Consider the following 23,307-nt stretch of genomic DNA (forward strand, 5'->3'; position numbering starts at 1 on the left):
AGATTAGCCAACATGCATCTCAAGCTCAACGGTTCAGCTCTGCTTGTCTTGCTGTGAATTAAGGGCTCAATAATTTAAGGTCATGCGGTCACTAGATTGGCCTGCCTGGCCAAAATGCATGTCAGCTCACCAAAGTAATGGAAAATCAGATACATGGCACTACACATAAAGTGTTTTTATCTCTCAGCACCTCTAACTCGCCGTCTGTCTGTCGCAGCAGATCGGAGCTATTAGAATCCACTGCAGGGAAAACAGGAATTCAATGTCATTTGTCACCTGCTCCCCTCACAGCTGCCGTATCAAACACCACAGTGCAGGCGGTGAAAGCTCCTGTCCGAACAAGTGATGAGGAAAGGATGTGACACGAACAGAGAGGCAGAATTCATCCGAGAATGACAGGGAGCTTCATTTATCTGTTCATCTGCCTCAACACCTGCTTTCATATAAAACTCAAATTAAAAAGTGAGAATTTGGTAACAAGAACATGTCGACACACAAGAAGGTTACGACTTAAATCTCACATCAAATGGAAAAGAGGAGAAGTGAATTACTGGAGGTGATTGAAAGAGAGGAGGATGAAGGAAGACATTTTATAATTTAGTGGAGAATTCAGAACAAAATATGGCTCCGATGTTTGTATCTGCTAGAGATTGCCTTAGATATAAGTTATATACGACACAGAACGATCAATTATCATGAACAATTTTGGAACTTCTGTTACAACAATGCAGCTCCCACCAACATGCCATCAATAAGTGTTGTTTGTTCATACTTTGTTTCGTGAATAAACATTCTTAAACAGCATCATTTAGCAACGAACTGAAAGACCATACAACAATATCATGTATTATGTTTTATTCTCTACAATAAATTTAAGGGCCATCAGATAAAATAATAAACAATACTCTGCGCAGCTGTCAAGGATACTCCAGGCTCCACTACCCACTAATCACCCACACCTGCTCCCAATTACACTCCTGCTCCCCATTAGTTCCCAATCACAGCCAGTATATAAGCCCTGCACTCACCTCATAGGTATGTGTCCAACCTCGTTTGAATCCAGGACTCTCCATGCCACTCGGCATATTACCTATATCTCCTGTCTCCAGCGTTTCTCCTGCCTGCCTCCAGCGTTTCTCCCTGCCTGCCTCCAGTGATCTCCCTGCCTGCCTCCAGTGATCTAGCTGGCTGCCTCCAGTGATCTCCCTGCCTGCCTCAAGTGATCTCCCTGCCTGCCTCCAGTGATCTCCCTGCGTGCCTCCAGCGTTTCTCCCTGCCTGCCTCCAGTGATCTCCCTGCCTGCCTCCAGCGTTTCTCCCTGCCTGCCTCCAGTGATCTCCCTCCTACAGACTTCCCTCCTACAGACTTCCCTCTCTCCATCCACACTATATCGGGCTGTTATCCAATAAAGAACATTCTGGTCCATCTCGCCGTCCCCAGCCTGTCTGTACTGTAACAGCAGCATATATGAGAATTTTAAATGTTGTATGAATCCTGCATAGACAAATGTTACATGACTAATACAGCCCGTTAATCAAGAGTACCACTTTCTAATAAGACACCTAGAACCTGTAACTAACGGCTTTATTAATCGTTGATAAAAAATATGCTTTATAGATCAGCTAAGCCACTTTTAGCTAAAAAAAACACAGTATCCTGGTTTCCATCCAAATGTAGAAATTTTAACCAAATTTACAGAAAATTGGCAAAAGAAAATGCGATTTCATGTTGTTTCCATCTGCTGCTGCTGTGTGAACACAAGCTCATTGGCTGATGGAGGTAAAGAGCTGGTGGAGCTAATTCTCCAGCCGCTGCCGTTAAAGCATCGCAGAAGAAGAGGACGCAGCGAGATGACGTCATTAAAAGAGTTCAAACGATGGGAAACATGATGGAAACATGACGTTTCTGTTGGCTTCATGTGTTCATGTGAGGAAGGTTCCAGCCTCCTCATCGGTCCACACACATCTGATGCTTTCAGCTTTTCACTTTAAGTCACATGCTTCATGTACGACAGCATTTATTCACTGAGTCTGTTTCCACTGCACTTTGTTGCATGTTGTTTTCCCCCTTTCCACCTCAGCCAAGAGGACAGACTTTTTGGGGGATATTTCGACAACCAGCTGTTGTTCTGCGCAAACTGAAAATGCGCATAAAAGCAGGTGGATGGAAATGTTTGTAATAACCAGAACTTCAGAGAGATGACTTCATGCATGCAGGCCCTTTTGGGATGCTTTTCAGTATTGGATAACTTACAATGATCAAAGTATTCTGATTCTAACATACGAAAATATAAAGTTTGGTCTTCAACAGGAGGACAAGAAAACAGAGTTTGGGAATAATAATTTATTTATCTTGGCAAAACACTTCATACACATATCTTTTTTTTTAAACTATTCCTATATTAGCTGCATATCTAAATTAGATAATATGATACAAAAAATATATCAAATGTTGTCAAATTAAAAAAAACCTATATCTTTATGAATATCTATGTCCTTAATCCTTGATTGACCACTTGTGTTTTTTTTTATTTCATTATTATTTATTTTGTCATGTCATTTTCCTTTTTCTTTGTTCTGTTGTTGCGAATGGGATTCTCTTGAATATGACATGGGCCTTTTTGATTGTGAAATAAAAAAATAAAATAAAAACTTTATGCATGCAGGCTGGATGCTGCTTTTTCACATCAACTTCCAAAATTAATTAGAAATATAATGTGGAAATTAACTGCAATTCTCCATCATTTCACAAGGTGGAGCTGCAACAGAAAGCAAAACAGAAAAATCCATTTAAATATGTGTTAATCTGCAGTTATGTTGTCTTAAACAGAGCTAATCTGCAGAGGCACTTTGGGCTCAGAATATCCGACTGAATAAAAATAGACTAAATAAAGTCCCGGTCCAGGTGGAGGAGTGTGGAGCAGAAGCAGTGGAGGAGTCTCAGTGTGTCTGCAGAGATGGTGTAGAAGGACAGAGCAGCAGCAGAGAGTCCAGATACACTGACGATACTCTGCCACATCCAGAGGAACACACAGGGACGATGGTGGACTTGCCTTTGTGTCTGACAGTGGAGCTGATCTCAGAGCAGTTCAGACTGCAGCACGGACAGTCATCTCCACTGACAGAGATCACGGCTTACAGCTGATGAGAGAAGAAGACATGCAGCAGAAGTCATAAATCAGTGTTTACAGAGACTCCCTCCATCAGCTGTCAGTCAGTGATGCAGCACATCCAGTATAAAGACCAGCAGGGACTTCAGTCCTTTTCAGACCAGAAGTGGAGCAGCTGTGTAGCGCAGCCAGCTTCCTTTCAGCGCTCATGTTAACGTGTTGGAGTGAACACACTGAGGTGGAAGAACCAAGAAAAGCTTAAAGTGTATATACCATTTTTGACATTGACCTTTAACCTTAGTTGGGGCGACCCTTCTTGGTTACCTTCAAAACATATTTATCTTACTTTCCTGGACCCCCAAGACACATCTGGAAACTCTTTCATTTGGGGCCCTGTCCCTTAACGTTACCTCATAACATGTCATTGCTAACCCTGGAGCCCCAGAATGTTCCAAACAGATGTGGTCCCAGTCCAATTGATATATTATAGATAAACATACTATTGCATGTGTTATACTAAATTATAACACATGCAACTTCAACATGGATTGACCAATATTCAACCGAAAAGACAGATATATATATGATGTTAAAAGGTCCTACATGTTCATACAAAGACCAAACAGAAAAACATCAGCAGTGATTACTGGACTTCAGCAGAGGTTCTGAGGCCTGTACTACGAAGCAAGTTCAACACACCACGGATCTCTTTCCGTTATCTGGCCTCACTAACCCTAACAACCGCAGTCAGGCTAAGCAGTCACACACCACTGATTATCAACTTGGTAAGTCAACCCAGGTTTTTCCAATCCAGCCATGAGCACGTTCACATACAAGGGGCGGTGGTGACTGTGTGAATGTGTGAGTTAATAGGTTCATAATATCTCTGCCCCATCATTAGGGCAGAGATCTGACTATACTTACATTTCTGTATTCCATTAAATGAATGTGTTGCTCAGATGTATTCATATGGCGAGTATGATCATTTTATTATTTGAGCTGCAACCCGAGCGATGTGAAACAGACTTGGGAGCAAATAAAAGATCAATATAAAAACATAAATCAAAGCTGTAAGTGGGCTTACTTTCATATCTTATAAGTACAACAAGTACAAGGCTTCAGTGCTTCAATCAGTCTCTGTTGTAGGATGATATCGGGATACTGAAGCACAAAGGTTTTCTGTCTCTGAACACTCTCTGAGAGACCCTCTGATGATCTGCACACCGAGCTCCACAGGATCTTCTAGGAATGGTGTCGCCATTTTCCAAGAGAACTGATTGGTCAGTAGGCGGTGCTTTTATATGCGTTGATCTGTTATCTCAAACATAACATAAATTACCATGGCGATGGACCCCGGTAAGAAGTGAACCGCCGTCGTAACCCTGAAAACCCAGGGTTAAACCTGAAGTTACCTCGCTAAGCCCAAATCCTGCTTCGCTGTACAGGCCTCTGGTCTGCCGAAAGACCACAGGGTTACTAAATGTAATGATGGTTCTTTGAAATAAGAGCCAGTGATCTGCAGGCTTCAGTCAGACTGATCTCAGAGCTGTGACAAAGATGAACAAACACTTGAGATCAGATTTGATGCTACGACAGTCTGATGAACGAGGACACTGTCTCTGTACATGTTGTAATGCTGCCAGCTGGAATCCAGCTTTATTTCCTGTAGACATGAACACAGCAACAACAGTCGTCTTCACATCGACTCAAACACATGATCACAACGAGCTTCTGGCTCATCTGATTGGCTGACTGTTCTCTCTCTCTCTGTCCCTCTGTCCAATCCTGAAGCCCGTCACCATCCTCCTCTCACAGCTTCACTGAGGAAAGCAGCCACTGAGAAGGTCGGAGGTTTACAGGAAATACTGGATCTTTGCTTTGATACTAACTGTGTTTAGTACAATACTGCTGAAAGCAGCACGGACTGACTCCAGCCCTCTACTGACCTCAGAGTCTCCAGAGTCTTCAGTCTGCAGTGTGGACTCTCCACAAGATCAGACAGCAGCTTCACTCCTGAATCCTGCAGCTCATTGTTACTCAGGTCCAGCTCTCTCAGATGGGAGGGGTTGGACTTCAGAGCTGAGGCCAGAGAAGCACAGCTGGTCTCTGACAAACTGCAGTGACTCAATCTGAATAAAGAATAAATGATGCAGATAAGAATCCATTTATGATCCAATCAGATGTGTTCAGGTTTGAAATGTGTAGCTCAACATCACTCTGTCCTAATCAATGAGCTTTTCCCTAAAATGAGTAGAGTGACTTTGTCTTTGTGTTATTGTGGATCATCATCATGTCAGCCTTCTGCAGACATCATCCAAATGTCAGCACAACATTCATACACCTATTCATGTCAACACAGATCAATAACATGCTGCTGATCTCAGTCAAGTCTGGAATCACAGGAGAAAAACTATATTGATCCTTTAAACAGTTGCACTGGAAATATGCTTTGATCTCACTGTGTTCCTCTGTGTGTGTGTGTGTGTGTGTGTGTGCGTGCTCTGAAGGATCAATATCAATAATCAGACATTATTTGTGAAAACACACTGAAATCAGCAGAAACCAAAGAAATATTTCTACTTCAGCAAGTAAACTTGATCAACTGGAACTAAACATTAGTTCAGAGGATCTTCTGTATACAGATGTGACCATTTAGCAAAAATGATAAACGTTCATTTACTTTAACAGCTAACAGCCGACATTTTCTACAGTTTCTTTAAGAAACACACGTCTTTAGTGACTGCAGACTAAATTTAGTACAAGAAACATGAAAATGTGAACAAAAGGACATTTACAACTTTATGGATGTAAGTTATGTATGAACATCAATTCAATTCAATTGTTAATTAAACATATCAGATCTACAATAGTAACAGAGAGTCAGTGAACTGACCTCAGAGTCTCCAGTCTGCAGTGTGGACTCTCCAGTCCAGCACACAGCAGCTTCACTCCTGAATCCTGCAGCTTGTTGAAACTAAGCTCCAGCTCTCTCAGATGGGAGGGGTTGGACTTCAGAGCTGAGGCCAGAGAAGCACAGCTGGTCTCTGACAACCTGCAGCGCCTCAATCTGAATAAAGAATAAATGATGCAGATAAGAATCCATTTATGATCCAATCAGATGTGTTCAGGTTTGAAATGTGTAGCTCAACATCACTCTGTCCTAATCAATGAGCTTTTCCCTAAAATGAGTAGAGTGACTTTGTCTTCGTGTTATTGTGGATCATCATCATGTCAGCCTTCTGCAGACATCATCCAAATGTCAGCACAACATTCATACACCTATTCATGTCAACACAGATCAATAACATGCTGCTGATCTCAGTCAAGTCTGGAATCACAGGAGAAAAACTACATTGATCCTTTAATTCAATTAAATTTTTTTTATATAGCGTCAATTCATAACAGAAGTTATGAATTGCACTTTTCCTATAGAGCAGGTCTAGACTGAACTCTTTATAATATTAATTACAGAGACCCAACAAATCCCACCATGAGCAAGCACTTGGCAACAGTGGCAAGAAAAAACTTCCTTTAAGAGGCAGAAACCTCGAGCAGAACCAGACTCAATGGCAGAGAGAGAGAGGTTGTGGGGGAGGGAGGCACAATGCAAAGACCACGTAGAATTAAAAAAAAATAGTAGAATTGTAACTGTAGTGTTAATATTAATAAATTAATAGTAATATGAATGAAAGCTATAGGAAAAAGCTGCACTGGAAATATGCTGTGATCTCTGTGTGTGTGTGTGTGTGTGTGTGTGTGTGTGTGTGTGTGTGTGTGTGTGTGTGTGTGTGTGCGTGCTCTGAAGGATCAATATCAATGATCAGACATTATTTGTGAAAACACACTGAAATCAACAGAAACCAAAGAAATATTTTGACTTCAGCAAGTAAACTTGATCAACTGAAACTAAACATTAGTTCAGAGGATCTTCTGTATACAGATGTGACCATTTAGCAAAAATGATAAACATTCATTTACTTTAACAGCTAACAGCCGACATTTTCTACAGTTTCTTTAAGAAACACACGTCTTTAGTGACTGCGGACTAAATTTAGTACAAGAAACATGAAAATGTGAACAAAAGAACATTTACAACTTTATGGATGTAAGTTATGTATGAACATCAATTCAATTCAGTTGTTAATTAAACATATCAGATCTACAATAGTAACAGAGAGTCAGTGAACTGACCTCAGAGTCTCCAGTCTACAGTGTGGACTCTCCAGTCCAGCACACAGCAGCTTCACTCCTGAATCCTGTAGCTTGTTTTCACTCAGCTCCAGCTCTCTCAGATGGGAGGGGTTGGACTTCAGAGCTGAGGCCAGAGAAGCACAGCTGGTCTCTGACAAACTGCACCAACTCAATCTGAATAAAGAATAAATGATGCAGATAAGAATCCATTTATGATCCAATCAGATGTGTTCAGGTTTGAAATGTGTAGCTCAACATCACTCTGTCCTAATCAATGAGCTTTTCCCTAAAATGAGTAGAGTGACTTTGTCTTTGTGTTATTGTGGATCTTCATCATGTCAGCCTTCTGCAGACATCATCCAAATGTCAGCACAACATTCATACACCTATTCATGTCAACACAGATCAATAACATGCTGCTGAGGATGAATATTTTCTCCACACTGCGCATGTGTCGGCGTTTTTGTGTACCCGGCAGAAGCGTCGCTAGAAGCTTCGTCTTAAACCATCATAATTTGATATTTTATCGAGTTTTTAAGCCAAATTTTCTACGCTACACTGCTTTACCTATATGTTTTAACTTGGAAAAAGTTTTCAGTCATCGGACGTGTGGATCTAAAGTGATTTTAAGCTGGCTGCAACTCGACGTGGTTTACCGGACTGCCTCCACTGCTGCTAGCTTAGCTGGGTCTGCTTTTAGCCCGGCGGCTAGGCTAGCCGGTCGCTTTTATTAAGGATTTTAAGCTTGTAGCACTTTTATGGACTTAACTGTGGACTTTAAGCTTCGAAGCACTCTCACGGACTAAATGACAGCCTGATGGCTGAGTGTGGATCCTCTGCTAAGGAGGACGCCGCCCCCTCGCCGCTGCAGTCCCCGGCCACGACTATCCCAGGGACGGCTGATGGGACTCGGCGGTCTCCACGATCACCGACTCTGCCTCCTCTCATCACCCCAACCGCGCTGATCGTTGGAGACTCCATAGTGAGGAATATCCGCTGCTTTCCCGGAGCTCGCCCCCGACATCCTCGAAACGCTCCCCGGACTTCTGGCTGCACTCCCGACGACTATCACGAAAATCACAGTCCACGTCGGCACCGATGACACCGCCCGTCAGCAGTCTGAGCTGACGAAAGCGGACTTCATCCGCCTCTTCGACCTGCTCAACAGCACCGGAAAGCATGTTTTCATTCCGGGTCCAGTTCCTACACTGGGTCGGGGAACTGGCCGTTTTAGCAGGACCCTCAGCCTTCACACCTGGCTCCGGTCTGTCTGCAGCACCCATGACGTTGGTTTTATTCACAACTTTAACTTATTCTGGGATCGTTCTTCCTTGTTTGCACGAGATGGTCTTCACCCAAACAAGTCAGGTGGTCGCATGCTGGCGGCTAACCTGTCCTCCTCACGTGACTATTTACATCACCTGTCTCCCCTCGCTCTTCCTCTTCCTCTTCTCTGCCAATCAAAAACAACCCAGCACCCTCTGCTGTCACTACCGCCCCCTTGTGGACTGATCTTAGTGCTGCTATCTGGAGCCCGGATCCCTCTAGTGCCACTTTTAACGTTCCTGTGGTCATTTCGGACAGGTCCTTAATGCGAAACAGACACAGCCGACACAGCAATAATAATAACTTAATAAAGATCCGGGCCAGAACCCGACCTCCAGTCTCAACCTCAGATCTGAACCAGCACAGACTTTTTAAGATGACTCTTCTCAATGTAAGATCCCTCTCTAACAAACCGTTTATTTTAAATGATTTTATCTCTTCTACTGAGTTAGACTTTATATTTTTAACTGAATCCTGGTTTTTCCTTTTCCTATAGAGCAGGTCTAGACTGAACTCTTTATAATATTAATTACAGAGACCCAACAAATCCCACCATGAGCGAGCATTTGGCGACAGTGGCAAGGAAAAACTTCCTTTAACAGGCAGAAACCTCGAGCAGAACCAGACTCAATGGCAGAGAGAGAGAGGTTGTGGGGGAGGGAGGCACAATGCAAATACCACATATAATTTAAAAAAATAGTAGAATTGTAATTGTAGTGTTAATATTAATAAATTAATAGTAATAGGAATGAAAGCTATAGGAAACAGCTGCACTGGAAATATGCTGTGATCTGTGTGTGTGTGTGTGTGTGTGTGTGTGTGTGTGTGTGTGTGTGTGTGTGTTCTGAAGGATCAATATCAGTGATCAGACATTGTTTGTGAAAACACACTGAAATCAACAGAAACCAAAGAAATATTTCTACTTCAGCAAGTAAACTTGATCAACTGAAACTAAACATTAGTTCAGAGGATCTTCTGTATACAGATGTGACCATTTAGCAAAAATGATAAACATTCATTTACTTTAACAGCTAACAGCCGACATTTTCTACTGTTTCTTTAAGAAACACACGTCTTTAGTGACTGCAGAATAAATTTAGTACAAGAAACATGAAAATGTGAACAAAAGGACATTTACAACTTTATGGATGTAAGTTATGTATGAACATCAATTCAATTCAGTTGTTAATTAAACATATCAGATCTACAATAGTAACAGAGAGTCAGTGAACTGACCTCAGAGTCTCCAGTCTGCAGTGTGGACTCTCCAGTCCAGCACACAGCAGCTTCACTCCTGAATCCTGCAGCTTGTTTCGAGTCAGTTCCAGCTCTCTCAGATGGGAGGGGTTGGACTTCAGAGCTGAGGCCAGAGAAGCACAGCTGGTCTCTGACAACCTGCAGCCCCTCAATCTGAATAAAGAATAAATGATGGAGATAAAAATCCATTTATGATCCAATCAGATGTGTTCAGGTTTGAAATGTGTAGCTCAACATCACTCTGTCCTAATCAATGAGCTTTTCCCTAAAATGAGTAGAGTGACTTTGTCATTGTGTTATTGTGGATCATCATCATATCAGCCTTCTGCAGACATCATCCAAATGTCAGCACAACATTCATACACCTATTCATGTCAACACAGATCAATAACATGCTGCTGATCTCAGTCAAGTCTGGAATAATGATCAAATCAGACGTGTTGTTACTTTTGTTACTTTCACTCTCGTCTGTTTCTTCTCATTTAAAACAATCGTGTGTCATTTTATGAAAAATACAAAGACAGATGTTTTCTATAGAATTCCAAAATGACCATTATGAAATAAATAATATTGTACATAAATACAAAAAAAGCTCTTTAACACCTGTCCCTGCTCTTCTGATGCTCTCATTTCAAACCCCAGATTCAGACTCTCCTCATCACCACTGTCATCTCCATCAACACACAGCTGACTGACTGTGAGCTTCATCCTCAGTCATCTTTATAACGGGATCAAAGGTGCACTGAGCAAAGTGAGAGGCATGTTCTTCATCTTAAATGTAACCTAGTACCTTCCAGCACAAATATAGTGCATTATTTATGCTCCTGTTTACTGAGTCAGAACACAGAGTGACATCATTTTCTGACAGGAAGCATCGTCACATGTTGAAGTGTCACCTGTCGGTGGTGACAGATCAGACACGATGCTTCAAACAGCTGCATTTGGAAATAAGCTTCACGCTCTCTGTGCTCCTGTATGTGAGTTTTAGAGTGTGTGTGTGTGTGTGAGAGAGAGAGGGTTTATGTATTAATGTTCCTGTAAAATACTGTGTGAAGGTTATGTTAAATACATAAAGCCAACAGTTTCCTTAATAACATGAACTTGAGCTCCTCCTGTCCACATGTCAAACATAATGAACCACAAACTGCAGCTTCAGACAAAAGTGTCTGCCAAATGACTGTAATGTAAACACGTGTCATATTTGATTGACAGGTGTGATTTGTGTTTGTTAAACTTTATTTTAACGTGATGTTCAATGAGCTGTAAAGTCACTGTTGTAACTGCACTCGCATGTATTTACCTCAGTCATGTTCTTGTGTGTATTTTGTGCGTCGTTGATGCATCTTATTATGTCACTCCGTCTGCTTTTCATCTCCCATTAAATTCATTTAATGACTCCTATTGCATTAATAGTATAATTAGTGCTAACGATTGTATTATTCTAATTTTATGGCTGATAGTTTTTCCCAAGTGGAGTTCAGCTGTTGACCAACATCATCTCTTCTCTGAGCTTGGTGACGGTAAAAATCCCTCCACTGAACTGAACCTGCTGAGCTCTCCTTCACTGGCAGAATGAACCTGGAGGCCGTCCCAGCAGCCGACTGTGTAATGAGCTGCTGTCTGAGGAAATCAGCTGCTAAATACACAAAGACTGTGGCTGCTAACCCGTTGTCTGACAGTTTGTATTTGCAAACTGATATCATTTCTCACATTAAGGTGACCAGATGGAAACGGTGAGAAAATGGGACAAGCTTTAAAAAACGCTCTCTATCAGTGAACATTACTAAAGCAGCTTTGGAATAAACCAGTTTACAGACCAGTTCATTCAAATCCTACCAGAGAGAGAGCTTCCTCCCTGTTTGTAAATCTAAAGTCGCACCTTTTATTTAAAGAGGATTGAGAGGGGGGTGTTCTGTTCGCTCTTCCACAGGGAGGATGGCCTCCCCTCACATCCTCTCAATCAAACGATAACTGTAGATATTGCATGAATTGTGAAAATGGACAGAACAGTCCTTCATATGAAATAGCTCAGAAACTGCTGAGAAGAAATATGATAATAGCAATAACTGCATGAAAGCTATAATGAAAAACCTTAAAGTTCAAGTGACGTTAGTTCCAGCAGATCACAGATATCACATGTCTCTGTGTCTGGATATAAAAATAACAATAAACAGACACGTTACAGAAACATAGTGCAGACACTGTATCACTGTGGAAATAAAAAGGCTGTTGGGATTAAATGATGACTGTCAAAACATTTTCTGCACAAACTCTGAAGTCCTCAAGTTTTCCTGCTGGATTTGTATCAAACCTCCATCACCCAAAGAAAGAAAGCTTCACTGACTTCAGAGCTAAAAACTCTACACAGATTTTTGTAGACATTTGTAGTTTAACACATGTATGATGTTTTTAATGAGCAGGTATAACTTTTATAGTGTGGAAGTTTTATATTGTGCATGTGTGTAAAGTGTGTATCTTTACTCTAATCCTGATGCTTCTGCTTTACGATGCTTTACAGTGTTAATAATCACATCTGGACTTACACAGCCTTTCTGCAGTTCCTCACAGCTGGAATCAGTCTCCGTCGTCCCTCCACTGATGTCTTGTACTTCTGCAGGTCCAACTCATCCAGAACCTCCTCTGACATCTGCAGCATGTAGGCCAGAGCTGAGCAGTGGATCACAGAGAGTTTCTTCTTTGATCTGTTCTCTGACTTCAGGAACTCTTGGATCTCCTGATGTACTGAGTGGTCGTTCATCTCCGTCAGACAGTGGAAGATGTTGATGCTTCTGTCAGGAGAGATTTTTGTCCTCTTCTCCTTCAGGTTGTTGACGGCTCTCTGGATGATTTCAGGACTGTTGTCTGTCCGACCCAGCAGGCCTCCTAAGAGTCTCTGGTTGGACTCCAGAGAGAGGCCATGAAGGAAGCGGACAAACAGGTCCAGGTGGCCATTTTTACTCCTCAGGGATTTCTCCATTGCACTCTTCAAGAAGACATCCAGGGTTGAATCAACATGTTTTTCTCCCAGAAAAGCCTCCAGTACCTCTGTGTTCTTGTTGGTGTGGCAGTGGAACATGTAGACGGCAGCCAGAAACTCCTGAACGCTCAGATGAACAAAGCAGTAGACTGTTTTCTGGAAGATCACACTCTCTCTTTTGAAGATCTCTGTACAAACTCCGGAGTACACCGAGGCCTCTGAGACATCCAGACCACACTGCTCCAGGTCTTCTTGGTAGAACATGATGTTTCTTTTCTTCAGCTGTTCAAACGCCAGCCTCCCCAGCTTCAGAAGAACCTTCCTGTCAGCCTCCGTCAGCTCCTGTGGACTCGTCTCATGACCCTCATCGTACTTCTGCTTCTTCCTCTTTGTCTGAACCAGCAGGAAGTGTGAGTACAGGTCAGTCAGGGTCTTGGGCAGCTCTCCTCTCTGGTCTGTACTCAACATGTGCTCCAGAACTGTAGCAGTGATCCAGCAGAAGACTGGGATTAGACACATGATGTGGAGGCTCCTGGATGTCTTGATGTGCGAGATGATTCTGCTGGACAGCTCTTCATCACTGACTCTCCTCCTGAAGTACTCCTCCTTCTGGGCGTCAGTGAAGCCTCGTACTTCTGTCACCCTGCCAACACATGAAGGAGGGATCTGATTGGCTGCTGCAGGTCGGGAAGTGATCCAGACGAGCCGAGGAAGCAGATTCCCCTCGATGAGGTTTGTCAGCAGCACGTTGACTGATGACTTCTGTGTGACATCAGACACGACCTTCCTGTTCTTGAAATCCAGTGAAAGTCTGCTTTCATCCAGGCCGTCAAAGATGAACAGAAGTTTCCAGACAGCGAGCTTCTCTGCTGTGACCTTCTGTAATGTTGGATGGAAAACATGGAGCAGCTGGAGAAGACTGCACCGCTCATCTCTGATCAAGTTCAGCTCCCTGAACGAAAGCAGAATCAGCAGACTGACGTCTTGGTTTTCCAAGCCCTCTGCCCAGTCCAGAGTGAACTTCTGCACCAAGAAGGTTTTTCCAACGCCAGCGACGCCGTTCGTCAGAACGACTCTGATGTGTCCCTGTTGGCCGGGTAAGGCTTTAAAGATGTCGTGGCACTTGATTGGAGTGTCATGGAGGGTCTCCATCTTGGAAGCTGTCTCAAGCTGCCTCACCTCATGTTGGGTATTAACCTCTTCGCTCTGTCCCTCTGTGATGTAGAGCTCAGTGTAGATCCTGTTGAGGAGGGTTCCACTTCCTGTTTCATCACTTCCTTCAGTCACACGTTCACATCTCCTCCTCAGACTGATCTTATGTTCATCTAAAACCTCCTGCAGACCACCACTCACTAAAAAAGAGAAAACACTGTGAGACAAAACAAAGATTTGACCATCTGCTGATTATTTTCATTACCAATAAAAAACGATCAATATAAGAACATTTAGAGAAGTAAAGGTGATAAAGTCCAGTTTTGGGGGAACATCAGAACAGCCTCTGACTGTGTGTTGGTGGACGTGTTTGATTGACAGCAGAGGCGACAGGCTGAGCCTCAGCAGCTCGTCTGCAGCTCTTCAGTGAACAGCTCACTGTGGCTGTTCCTCACTGGGATATTTACAACTGATCCACCCATCAAATAATACAGAATATGTTCACGTCTTGTCATGTAGACCTGTTTTTATTGAACAGCACCGCTAACAAAGCGCTGCGAAAAACGCTGTGACAAATGCACTCCATTTCCTGTAGCTGCTTCACAATAAAAGCCTCCCGCTGGTTTGAAAACGTTTATGTGAAGCAGCAGCAGCAAATGAACAAAGCTCTGATATGACTAAAGTAACAGTGAACAGTAAAGAAAGTTTGACATCTGAACGTCCAAACAGGAACAGGAGTGAGAGGAAACTCCAACCCACAGAGATTCAGTTAGAAGCTTCAAACGTACCGACAGATACGAGGGACAAGGTTCATTTATTTGTCATCCTACAACACAGGGCTGCACAACGAAGTGCAAGTTGTAGTCCGAACTGCTACATAAGAAAAAAAACTATTTTTTATGGTGAGAGACTATTAAAAACAGAGCTTTCTCTCTGGTCACCAGCACAGACACGTGTTGATCCAATCAGTTTAGCTACAGACGAGGCTTTGGTTTGAGGGAGGAGACCAGCGGTGGAAGAAGTATTCTGATCCTTTACTTAAGTAAAAGTACTAAAACCACAGAATGAAAATACTCCTCTACAAATAAAAGTCCTGCATTCAAAACCTTAATGTAAATCAGAAATACTTTATTGATCCCCGAGGGGAAACTCTTTTGCTGCAGCAGCTCGCTGTCACGTCAGTGCACACAGGGATAGAAGTACTAAGCAAAAAATATAAAACACTATAAAAACAGGTCAGAAAATAAATTAAGTACCAAGTGGGTATAAGTATAAAATAAAATAAGTGTGAAGTACAAAGTGGGTTTACCGGTTGATGATAATAATACGGTATAAAGTAATAGTGCAATCAATATCAATAAATAGGAAATTTAAACTGAAAAGGGTATATTGCACAGGAGTATTAACATAGAATATTGCACAATTATCTCAAGTATTGCAGAGATGTTAATGATCAATGTCCAGTTTAGTGACTTAGTGTCATACAGACTGACACTTAGAGGGAGGAGTTAAAGAGTTTGATGGCCACAGGCAGGAATGCCTGACTGCTGACCAGGACTGCTGTCCTCCTCCAGATCTCAGTGGGGACATCGGTTGTCCTGGGCGCCATGCCGCTCGGCTTCAGCGCGATCAGCTGTTCCCTGGTGTAAACAATGCGGCCAAACAGCTGATCTGCAGCGGTGCCCTGACCGAGTAGCAGGAGGAGAAGTTCCACAGCAAAAAAAAGTCCTAAAACACTTTCTACTCTCATCTTCGTAAAGAGCGTAGTTTAAATTATACTTACACACAAGTTACTCAAGTTTGGAAGAAAACGGTTTCTTTGGAAGAAAAGGAAAGCTAAAAGTTGGAAAAAGTAAGACGACGAGACAGAGCTAAGGCAACAGCCTTAGACTCAACACCCGAGTGCACTCATTTTAATCTCGGGTGACTTCAACCATGTCAGTGTTTCAACAACACTGACTAACTTCACCCAGTATGTGAGCTGTCCTACTAGAGAGGAGAGGACACTAGACCTGATGTATGTTAACGTTAAGGACGCATACAGCTCTTCCCCCCTCCCCCCTCTGGGTAGGTCAGACCACAAATCCTGCTATGTGCCTCTGGTTAAAAGGCAGCCTGTGACCACAAGGACAGTGAGGAGATGGTCAGGGGAGGCCTATGAGACACTGCAGGAATGTTTTGAGGTGACAAACTGGGATGCACTCTGTGAGCCTCATGGAGAGGACATTGACGGGCTAACTGAGTGCATCACTGGCTACATTAACTTCTGTGTGGACTGCAATGTCCCAACCAAGATGGTCCATTGTTATCCAAATAACAAACCGTGGGTAACAAAGGACATCAAGGACATTCTGAACGCCAAGAGGAGGGCCTTTACGGATGGTAATAGGGAGGAGGTGAGGGCAATCCAGGCTGACCTGAAGGTGAAAATCAGGGAAGCCAAGGAGAAGTACAGGAGGAAGCTGGAGAGGAAACTCCAGCAGAACAATATGAGGGAGGTCTGGAGCGGCATGAAGACCATCACTGGCTTCAGACCGACTGGCAGCAGAGGAGTTGAAGGCAGCTTGGACAGGGCCAACGAACTGAATCTGTTCTTTAACAGATTCGACACACCGGCTCCTGCTCATCCCCCTCTAACTCAGCTGCTGTCGGCCCTCAAGCTCCTCTGAGTACTCTGCTCCCCTCCCCACCAGGCTAACGGCCCTCTCCAGACCGACGACTCCCCCCCTCCCCCACCTGTAACTTCTGCTGTGTGCCTGACTGCTGACCAGGTGAGAGGACAGCTGATGAGGCTCCACTCAAACAAGGCTGCAGGCCCCGATGGCGTTAGCCCCGGGGTGCTAAAAGCCTGTGCCCCCCAGCTTTGTGGAGTCCTTCAGCATGTCTTCAACCTGAGCCTGAGTCTTCAAAGGGTCCCCATTCTGTGGAAGACATCTTGCCTCGTTCCTGTGCCGAAGACGCCACGCCCCAGTGGCTCCAAGGACTACAGACCGGTGGCACTGACCTCCCACATAATGAAGACCCTAGAGAGACTAGTGCTGGAAAAGCTGCGGCCCATGGTCAGACCCCTCCTGGACCCCCTTCAGTTCGCCTACCAGCCCCGGCTGGGAGTTGAGGACGCCATCATCTACCTGCTTAACCGCATCCACACCCACCTGGACAGGCCGGCAAGCATGGTGAGGATCATGTTTTTTGACTTCTCCAGTGCTTTCAACACCATCCGGCCTACCCTGCTGGGGGAGAAGCTGGCAGCGATGCAGGTGGATGCCCCCCTTGTGTCCTGGATTGTGGACTACCTGACTGGCAGACCACAGCACGTGCGCCTGCAGCACTGTATGTCAGACAGCGTGGTCAGCAATACTGGGGCCCCTCAGGGGACCGTCCTCTCTCCCTTCCTCTTCACCATCTACACCACAGACTTCAGCTACCACACAGAGTCCTGCCACCTTCAGAAGTTTTCTGATGACTCTGCTGTGGTGGGATGTATCAGCGGTGGTGATGAGACGGAGTACAGGGCTGTGGTGGGTAACTTTGTTTCATGGTGCGAGCAGAACCATCTGCAGCTCAATGCGACAAAGTCAAAGGAGCTGGTTGTAGATCTACGGAGGGCCAAGGCACCAGTGACCCCGGTTTCCATCCAGGGGGTCAGTGTTGACATTGTGGAGGACTACAAGTAGCTGGGAGTACACTTAGACAACAAACTGGACTGGACCAAGAACACTCAGGCTGTTTATAGGAAGGGCCAGAGCCGCCTCTATTTTCTGAGGAGGCTGAGGTCCTTCAACATCTGCCGGACGATGCTGAAGATGTTCTATGAGTCTGTGGTGGCCGGTGCTGTCCTGTATGCTGTTGCATGCTGGGGCAGCAGGCTGAGGGCAGCGGACGCCAACAGACTCAATAAACTGATCCGCAAGGCCAGTGACATTGTGGGGGTGGAGCTGGACTCTCTGGTGGTGGTGTCAGAGAGGAGGATGCTGGCCAAACTACACGCCATCTTGGACAGCGTCTCCCACCCGCTCCATGACGTGCTGGTCAAACAAAGGAGCACCTTCAGCGGAAGACTCATCCCACCAAAAAGCACCACAGAGCGCCACAGGAAGTCATTCCTGCCTGTGGCCATCAAACTATTTAACTCCTCCCTCTAAGGGTTAGTCTGTTTGACCCTAGGTCACTAAACTGGACATTGAGCATTACATCTCCGCCATAATTAATAATAATTGTGCAATATTCCGTGTACTACTTCCGTGCAATATTAGTTTTCCCCTTGTTAGTTTTTTCTTATTTATTGCTACTGATACTATATACCTCAATTACTCTTCGACAGTACATGCACCTCCGCTTATTAATATTATTTATTACATAAGGAGTTACATTGTATTTTAGACTGTACTTTCATCATCAACCGGTAAACCCACTTGGTACTTGACACTTAGTTTATCTTATACTTATACTGACATGATACTTAATTTATTTCTGACCTGTTTTAGAGTGTTTATTTTTTCTAGTACTTTCTCCTGTGTGCACTGACGTAAAGACGAGCTACTGTAACAAAGAGTTTCCCTACGGGGATCAATAAAGTATTTCTGATTCTGATTCTGAACAGGGAGCATGCACCTGTCAGTGTTTTATTATATCTGATGTTTCTGGATTAATATTCTGCTTAATATTCCTGCTGCATTAATGTGTGTGTTGCATTTTACTGCTGCAGATGTTTAAGGTTGAGCTCATTTTAACTGCTTTATATACTGTTGGGTAGTTTAATCTGCAGCAATGCATCATGGTCTATAAGATCATCATGTGTTTGTAGCATCTGGTTTGTGACGATGCATTTTCCAGCTGATCCGAAGGGGGGTTAAAGAGTTTATTTAGCTTCAGAAGGAGGAGAGTTTTCTCAGCACATAAAGCAAACACTTCATCCTTCAGTTCATCAATACATCTGGAGATACATGGTTTTCACTGGACAGGAAGGGGATGAAAAACTCTAATCTGTAAAGTAACTAGTAACTAAGACAAAGTGGAGTAAAAAGTCCAATATCTGCCTCTGAGGTGTGGTGGAGCAGAAGTACAAAGCAGTCGAATTCGTACCTAAGTGCAGTACTTGAGTAAATGTATTTCGTCACATTCCACCACTGGAGGAGACCATCTCCGGCTGGCCCTGTCCTCTGTGGACAGAGGGTTTTAGTGTTGTTCCCTCTTTAACACTGCGTGGTTCTCTACAGTTTTACAAACTGTTTCTATGTGCTATTTTGAGCTCAGAGCCCGTTCCTCACCCAGGAGGCTCTTGTCATCTCGGGCCCAGACTACTGCAACTCGCTCCTGGCTGGTCTGCCTGCACGTGCCCTCCGACCTCTGCAGCTCATCCAGAATGCAGCAGCCCGGCTGCTCTTCAACCTCCCCAAGTTCTCCCACACTACACCGCTCCTCCGCACCCTGCACTGGCTGCCGGAGGCTGCTCCAATCAGATTCACTGGTACTTGCCTACTGCGCTGCGAATGGCTCAGGCTCTTCCTACATCCAGGACACGGTCAGACCAGACCAGTCCACTACGCTCTGCTGCTGCCAATCAGCTTACTACCCCCACTACCAGGGGCCCAGCTACCGCTCAACAAACTCACCACTGTTTGCTGTCCTGGATCCACAATGGTGGACCGAGCTCCCCACTGACATCAGCACAGCAGAAACTCTACACATCTTCAGCCTGAAGACTCCAAAACTAAATGCAGCACTTGAAGCCGTTCAGCTTACTTGATGAAGCTGATGTCCTGCATGAGTCTTGCAGGTTTTGGGTTGTATCCACATGGTTGAATGCACTTATTGTAAGTCTCTAAACAATCGTAATGTAATGAAATGTAGCAGGTTACGTTTTTAAGTACAGATGTACAGTCTTACTTTGTACAGTGCTTGTCTGACTGGCTGTCTGCAGTCCAGGTCTTGTTCTGGATCTTTTTCCACACTGGGGACAGGAGGAGTCTCCTGATGAAGCAGACTGGTCCCAGTATGAGGTGATGCACCGTCTGCAGAACCAGTGTCCACAGCTGGTAGAGACTGGATCCTTCAGGACGTCCTGACACAAAGCACAGCAGGACGGCTGCTCCTCCACAGAAACATGACTCCTCTTCCTCTCTCTGTGAAGACATTTCTTTAGAACTAAAATCATTTGTTGATTGTTGTTGAAAAATATCAAGATGGCCGACACTGTGTCGAAGCTCAGAGGGTCACAGAGAACAGTAAAAGTGTCGTTTCTTTTCTGTTTGAACTCAGTCTGTAATGAAAATGACTGATCCTGTTATCTCACTAATTAACTGCTTTTCCTCTCTGACTGTCATATTAAACATTTAGTGATCTGCCTGTAGTTTGTTATTAATACAAACTCAACACTTCCTGCAGCTACTTCACAATAAAAGCCTTCCATTAAACAGAGCTGATTATGTCCTTCACTGTTTTACAGTCACTTTGGGCAGCTTAGCTTGAGTTAGTTAGGTTTGCACTGAGGCTGGAAGTGGTCTAAATAACTGTGGTAGACCAGCAGTGTAAGACACATGGCATGTAACAGTGGTGTCACAGGTTCAAGTCCAGACGGTTGCCTTGTTTGCGTGTCATTATGTTTTCTGTCACTCTCTACTGTCAACTATCAAATGAAGGTAGAAATGTAATATTCTAAAAAAGAGAAGTGGTCCAAATCTACATTTGACCATTTTCTGCCCCTTTTTTATCAGCTGATAACTTTTAGCAAAGTGCTGTTTGTTCTTCACCTTCAGGAACAATATATGGTGGAGAGAATCTGAGCTCAAAGGTCCACTTACTAATGTTTCAAAGCAAAGTGTTTGATCAAGCAAAGTGTGATCAAGGAGAGCAAAGCTTTTCTACAAATGCTTTTTCACCACATGTTGCACAATTATGATATGAACTGATTCAAGATGCTTCTGGTGGATCATAACAGCTGATCTGAGGAAGAGCAAACAACTAAATATTCTGAGGACAAATATGAGAAAAGAAATTACATTTGAAGCAGATTCTTTCTGAACAGTTCTAAATCTTTACAGCAACTTCAACGTGTCGGAAAATATCTGAAGATTTTCTTGAAGAGTAAATTCTGAAATGGAGGCTCTCAGGTGTTTTGCTACAGAAATAAAATAAGATCCATTTCAGTTTGAAACAGTATCTGCACTAATAGTTCTGCATCAGGAATCTAAATCTTTTAGCAGAACATTTTGTCTTCATCCTCAATGCTTCATCTTCCATCAGGTCAGTTTACAGTAAAAACAGTCTCTTACTTTGTGTCTGAGGGTCCAGGTTCATTTCTTAAGTCTGGAGGTTTATCTTTGGACCAGTCACTCTTCAGAGACAGACAGCTGGATCCTGGAGACTCTGCTCTGTCCTCCTCTTCCTCCACACAAACACTCATCTTCTGGACTTCAGTCAGTCTGAGAGGTGAAACAGTAACACTGACTGAGCTCAGAACACAAGAATCAGGAGAAACAAGTCTGTTCAAGAGTCACAAACAAGACCAGAGAACAGGAAGTAACACACACACACACACACACACACACACACACACACACACACACACACACACACACACAGCATAATGACTCCACCCAGAGCTCCACCTGGTCAGTCTTCTTATCTGCGCTTGTTTTCTTGGGTTACTGTAGGTTAAATATTTATTATTCAGCCAATCCCGACTTTGTGTCCACAGATGAATCAAACTGTTCATTCTAACATTTCTGTCCTCTACAGTCCACAGGGAGAAAACTTTGGCAGTAAAATAATAAAAATGTTGGATTAACACTCACCCTGCCTCGGCCTTCAGTGTCCTTCTGCTCTGTCGACTCAAAATGGAGTCTGAACCACAGACTGTAAAAAACAGCTCTGAACTGGCTGAACACTTTCACTTTCAGGTTCCTTCCCTGTTCTCATGTCACATGGTCAGTGTTGCTCCTCCCCTCTCCATTTACAGGAAATCAGGCGAGTTCATCTGCGTGTGTGTGTGTGTGTGTGTGTGTGTGTGTGTGTGTGTGTGTGTGTGTGTGTGTGTGGGTCACACAGATCAGCTGTTGAGCATGATGTGTTCATGAGCGTCTCTCGCAGCTTCAACAGATTGAATTCAAATGAGTTTTGGTCAAACTGTTGGAACTTAAATTATGTTTAAATGATGTAAATAAATCGGTTTTGTTTAAGTTACAAGTAAAGTGCTTTAAACCAAATGAAGTGAATGTGTTCTGTAACAGACTTATAGGGAACACAAACACAGCTCATCTCAGCACAGGAGCCCCAATAATCTTAACTCAAAGTCCACTTCATAGCTTTTTCTGGAGCTTTAACCCATTTTTCAATTTATGTTATTTAATTTTATGTTAATTTCCGTTGTTGCTGCGGATGGCGGTTTGTGACAAGAATGAATTATGAATGAATGAACAATTCCACCCTTTCTTCCTTCCACATTAATTTAAATACATTTTGGCAACGTCCTTTTAGGTATAAAAAGAAAGAGTTTTTACTTCAGTAAAAGCAACAAGTAAAACTCTTGCAAGCAAAATCTTAGTAAAAGTACAGAAGTATTAACAGCAAAATGTAGTTAACGTATCAAAAGTACCGTTACGGGATCATTATTACTGATGCTTTAACGTGGAAAAAGCTATTTCATTTTGTAAATGGTCGAGGTGTTGCAAAGTTTAACTATTACACTGAGCAGTTTAATCTATGATGATGAAAATAGATGTTTTACAAGTTGATCGTATGATTTGTTTGTAATCTGCAAAGTAACTAGTAAAGTGTAGTGAAGTAAAGACGACAATATTTCCCTCTGAAATGTACTCGAGGAAAAGTATAAGGTTTCAGAAATACTGAAATCCTCTAGCAAAGTAAAAGTAGCTAAAAGTTGTAAGTGCAGTACTGAAGTAGATGCACTAAGAATGAAGGGAGTTGTGTGTGAGCTCAGTAAATGCTGCAGAGCTTCGGGCTTGGCTCAGGTTAACACACTCAAACCAAATAGTGTCTGGTGATTCAACCAGCGGCACCAAGTTTTGAGGTCAACACCATCACCGCCAACAACACCACCAGAACATTTGGTCCAGTTACACCAAAGATTTTACGCTCTTAATGCATATAGGCCTATCCAGTTCATTCTTCAGTTATCTTGTCCGTAAATTTCATTTCCCAACGTGAATCAGAATCAGAATCAGAAATACTTTATTGATCCCCGTAGGGAAACTCTTTGTTACAGTAGCTCGTCTTTACGTCAGTGCACACAGGAGAAAGTACTAGCAAAAAATAAACACTCTAAAACAGGTGA

The 23,307-nt window shown here is 43.4% G+C and overlaps 2 protein-coding genes across 7 annotated transcripts in view; both read right to left on the bottom strand.

The window, feature by feature from the left end:
- LOC122865672 (substance-P receptor-like) overlaps positions 1–23,307 on the bottom strand; it is a 58,837-nt gene that overhangs the window by 14,534 nt on the left and 20,996 nt on the right. The window lies entirely within an intron of this gene.
- On the bottom strand, positions 1,571–22,260 carry LOC122865669 (NACHT, LRR and PYD domains-containing protein 12-like). Of its 4 annotated transcripts, none has more exons than XM_044174434.1 (9): positions 21,809–22,260; positions 21,287–21,436; positions 19,902–20,137; positions 12,427–14,212; positions 9,863–10,036; positions 7,301–7,474; positions 6,003–6,176; positions 5,056–5,238; positions 1,571–3,140 (listed from the first exon to the last, which is right to left on the bottom strand). In XM_044174434.1, exons 2-9 carry the CDS (start codon positions 21,415–21,417, stop codon positions 3,128–3,130), a joined length of 2,871 nt encoding a protein of 956 aa, XP_044030369.1. In that variant the 5' UTR covers positions 21,418–21,436; positions 21,809–22,260; the 3' UTR covers positions 1,571–3,127. The 4 variants fall into 4 exon arrangements, with proteins under 4 accessions (XP_044030369.1, XP_044030368.1, XP_044030371.1 ...); XM_044174433.1 differs by lacking the exon at positions 21,809–22,260 and adding an exon at positions 21,623–21,800; XM_044174436.1 differs by lacking the exons at positions 5,056–5,238; positions 6,003–6,176; positions 7,301–7,474; positions 21,809–22,260 and adding an exon at positions 21,623–21,796.

This window comes from Siniperca chuatsi, linkage group LG18 (assembly GCF_020085105.1).
Source record: "Siniperca chuatsi isolate FFG_IHB_CAS linkage group LG18, ASM2008510v1, whole genome shotgun sequence".
Taxonomy (NCBI): Eukaryota; Metazoa; Chordata; class Actinopteri; order Centrarchiformes; family Sinipercidae; genus Siniperca; species Siniperca chuatsi.

What these genes read in the sequence shown, in the direction of transcription:
- LOC122865669 (XM_044174433.1), bottom strand. Translation starts at nt 21,729, where the DNA reads ATGAACAGTTTGATTCATCTGTGGACACAAAGTCGGGATTGGCTGAAT. An exon ending in CCTGGACCCTCAGACACAAA is followed by an intron (nt 20,138 to 21,286) that starts GTAAGAGACTGT and finishes ATGTCTTCACAG; the next exon opens with AGAGAGGAAGAGGAGTCATG. An exon ending in TGCAGACTGGAGACTCTGAG is followed by an intron (nt 5,239 to 6,002) that starts GTCAGTTCACTG and finishes TTCTTTATTCAG; the next exon opens with ATTGAGTCACTGCAGTTTGT.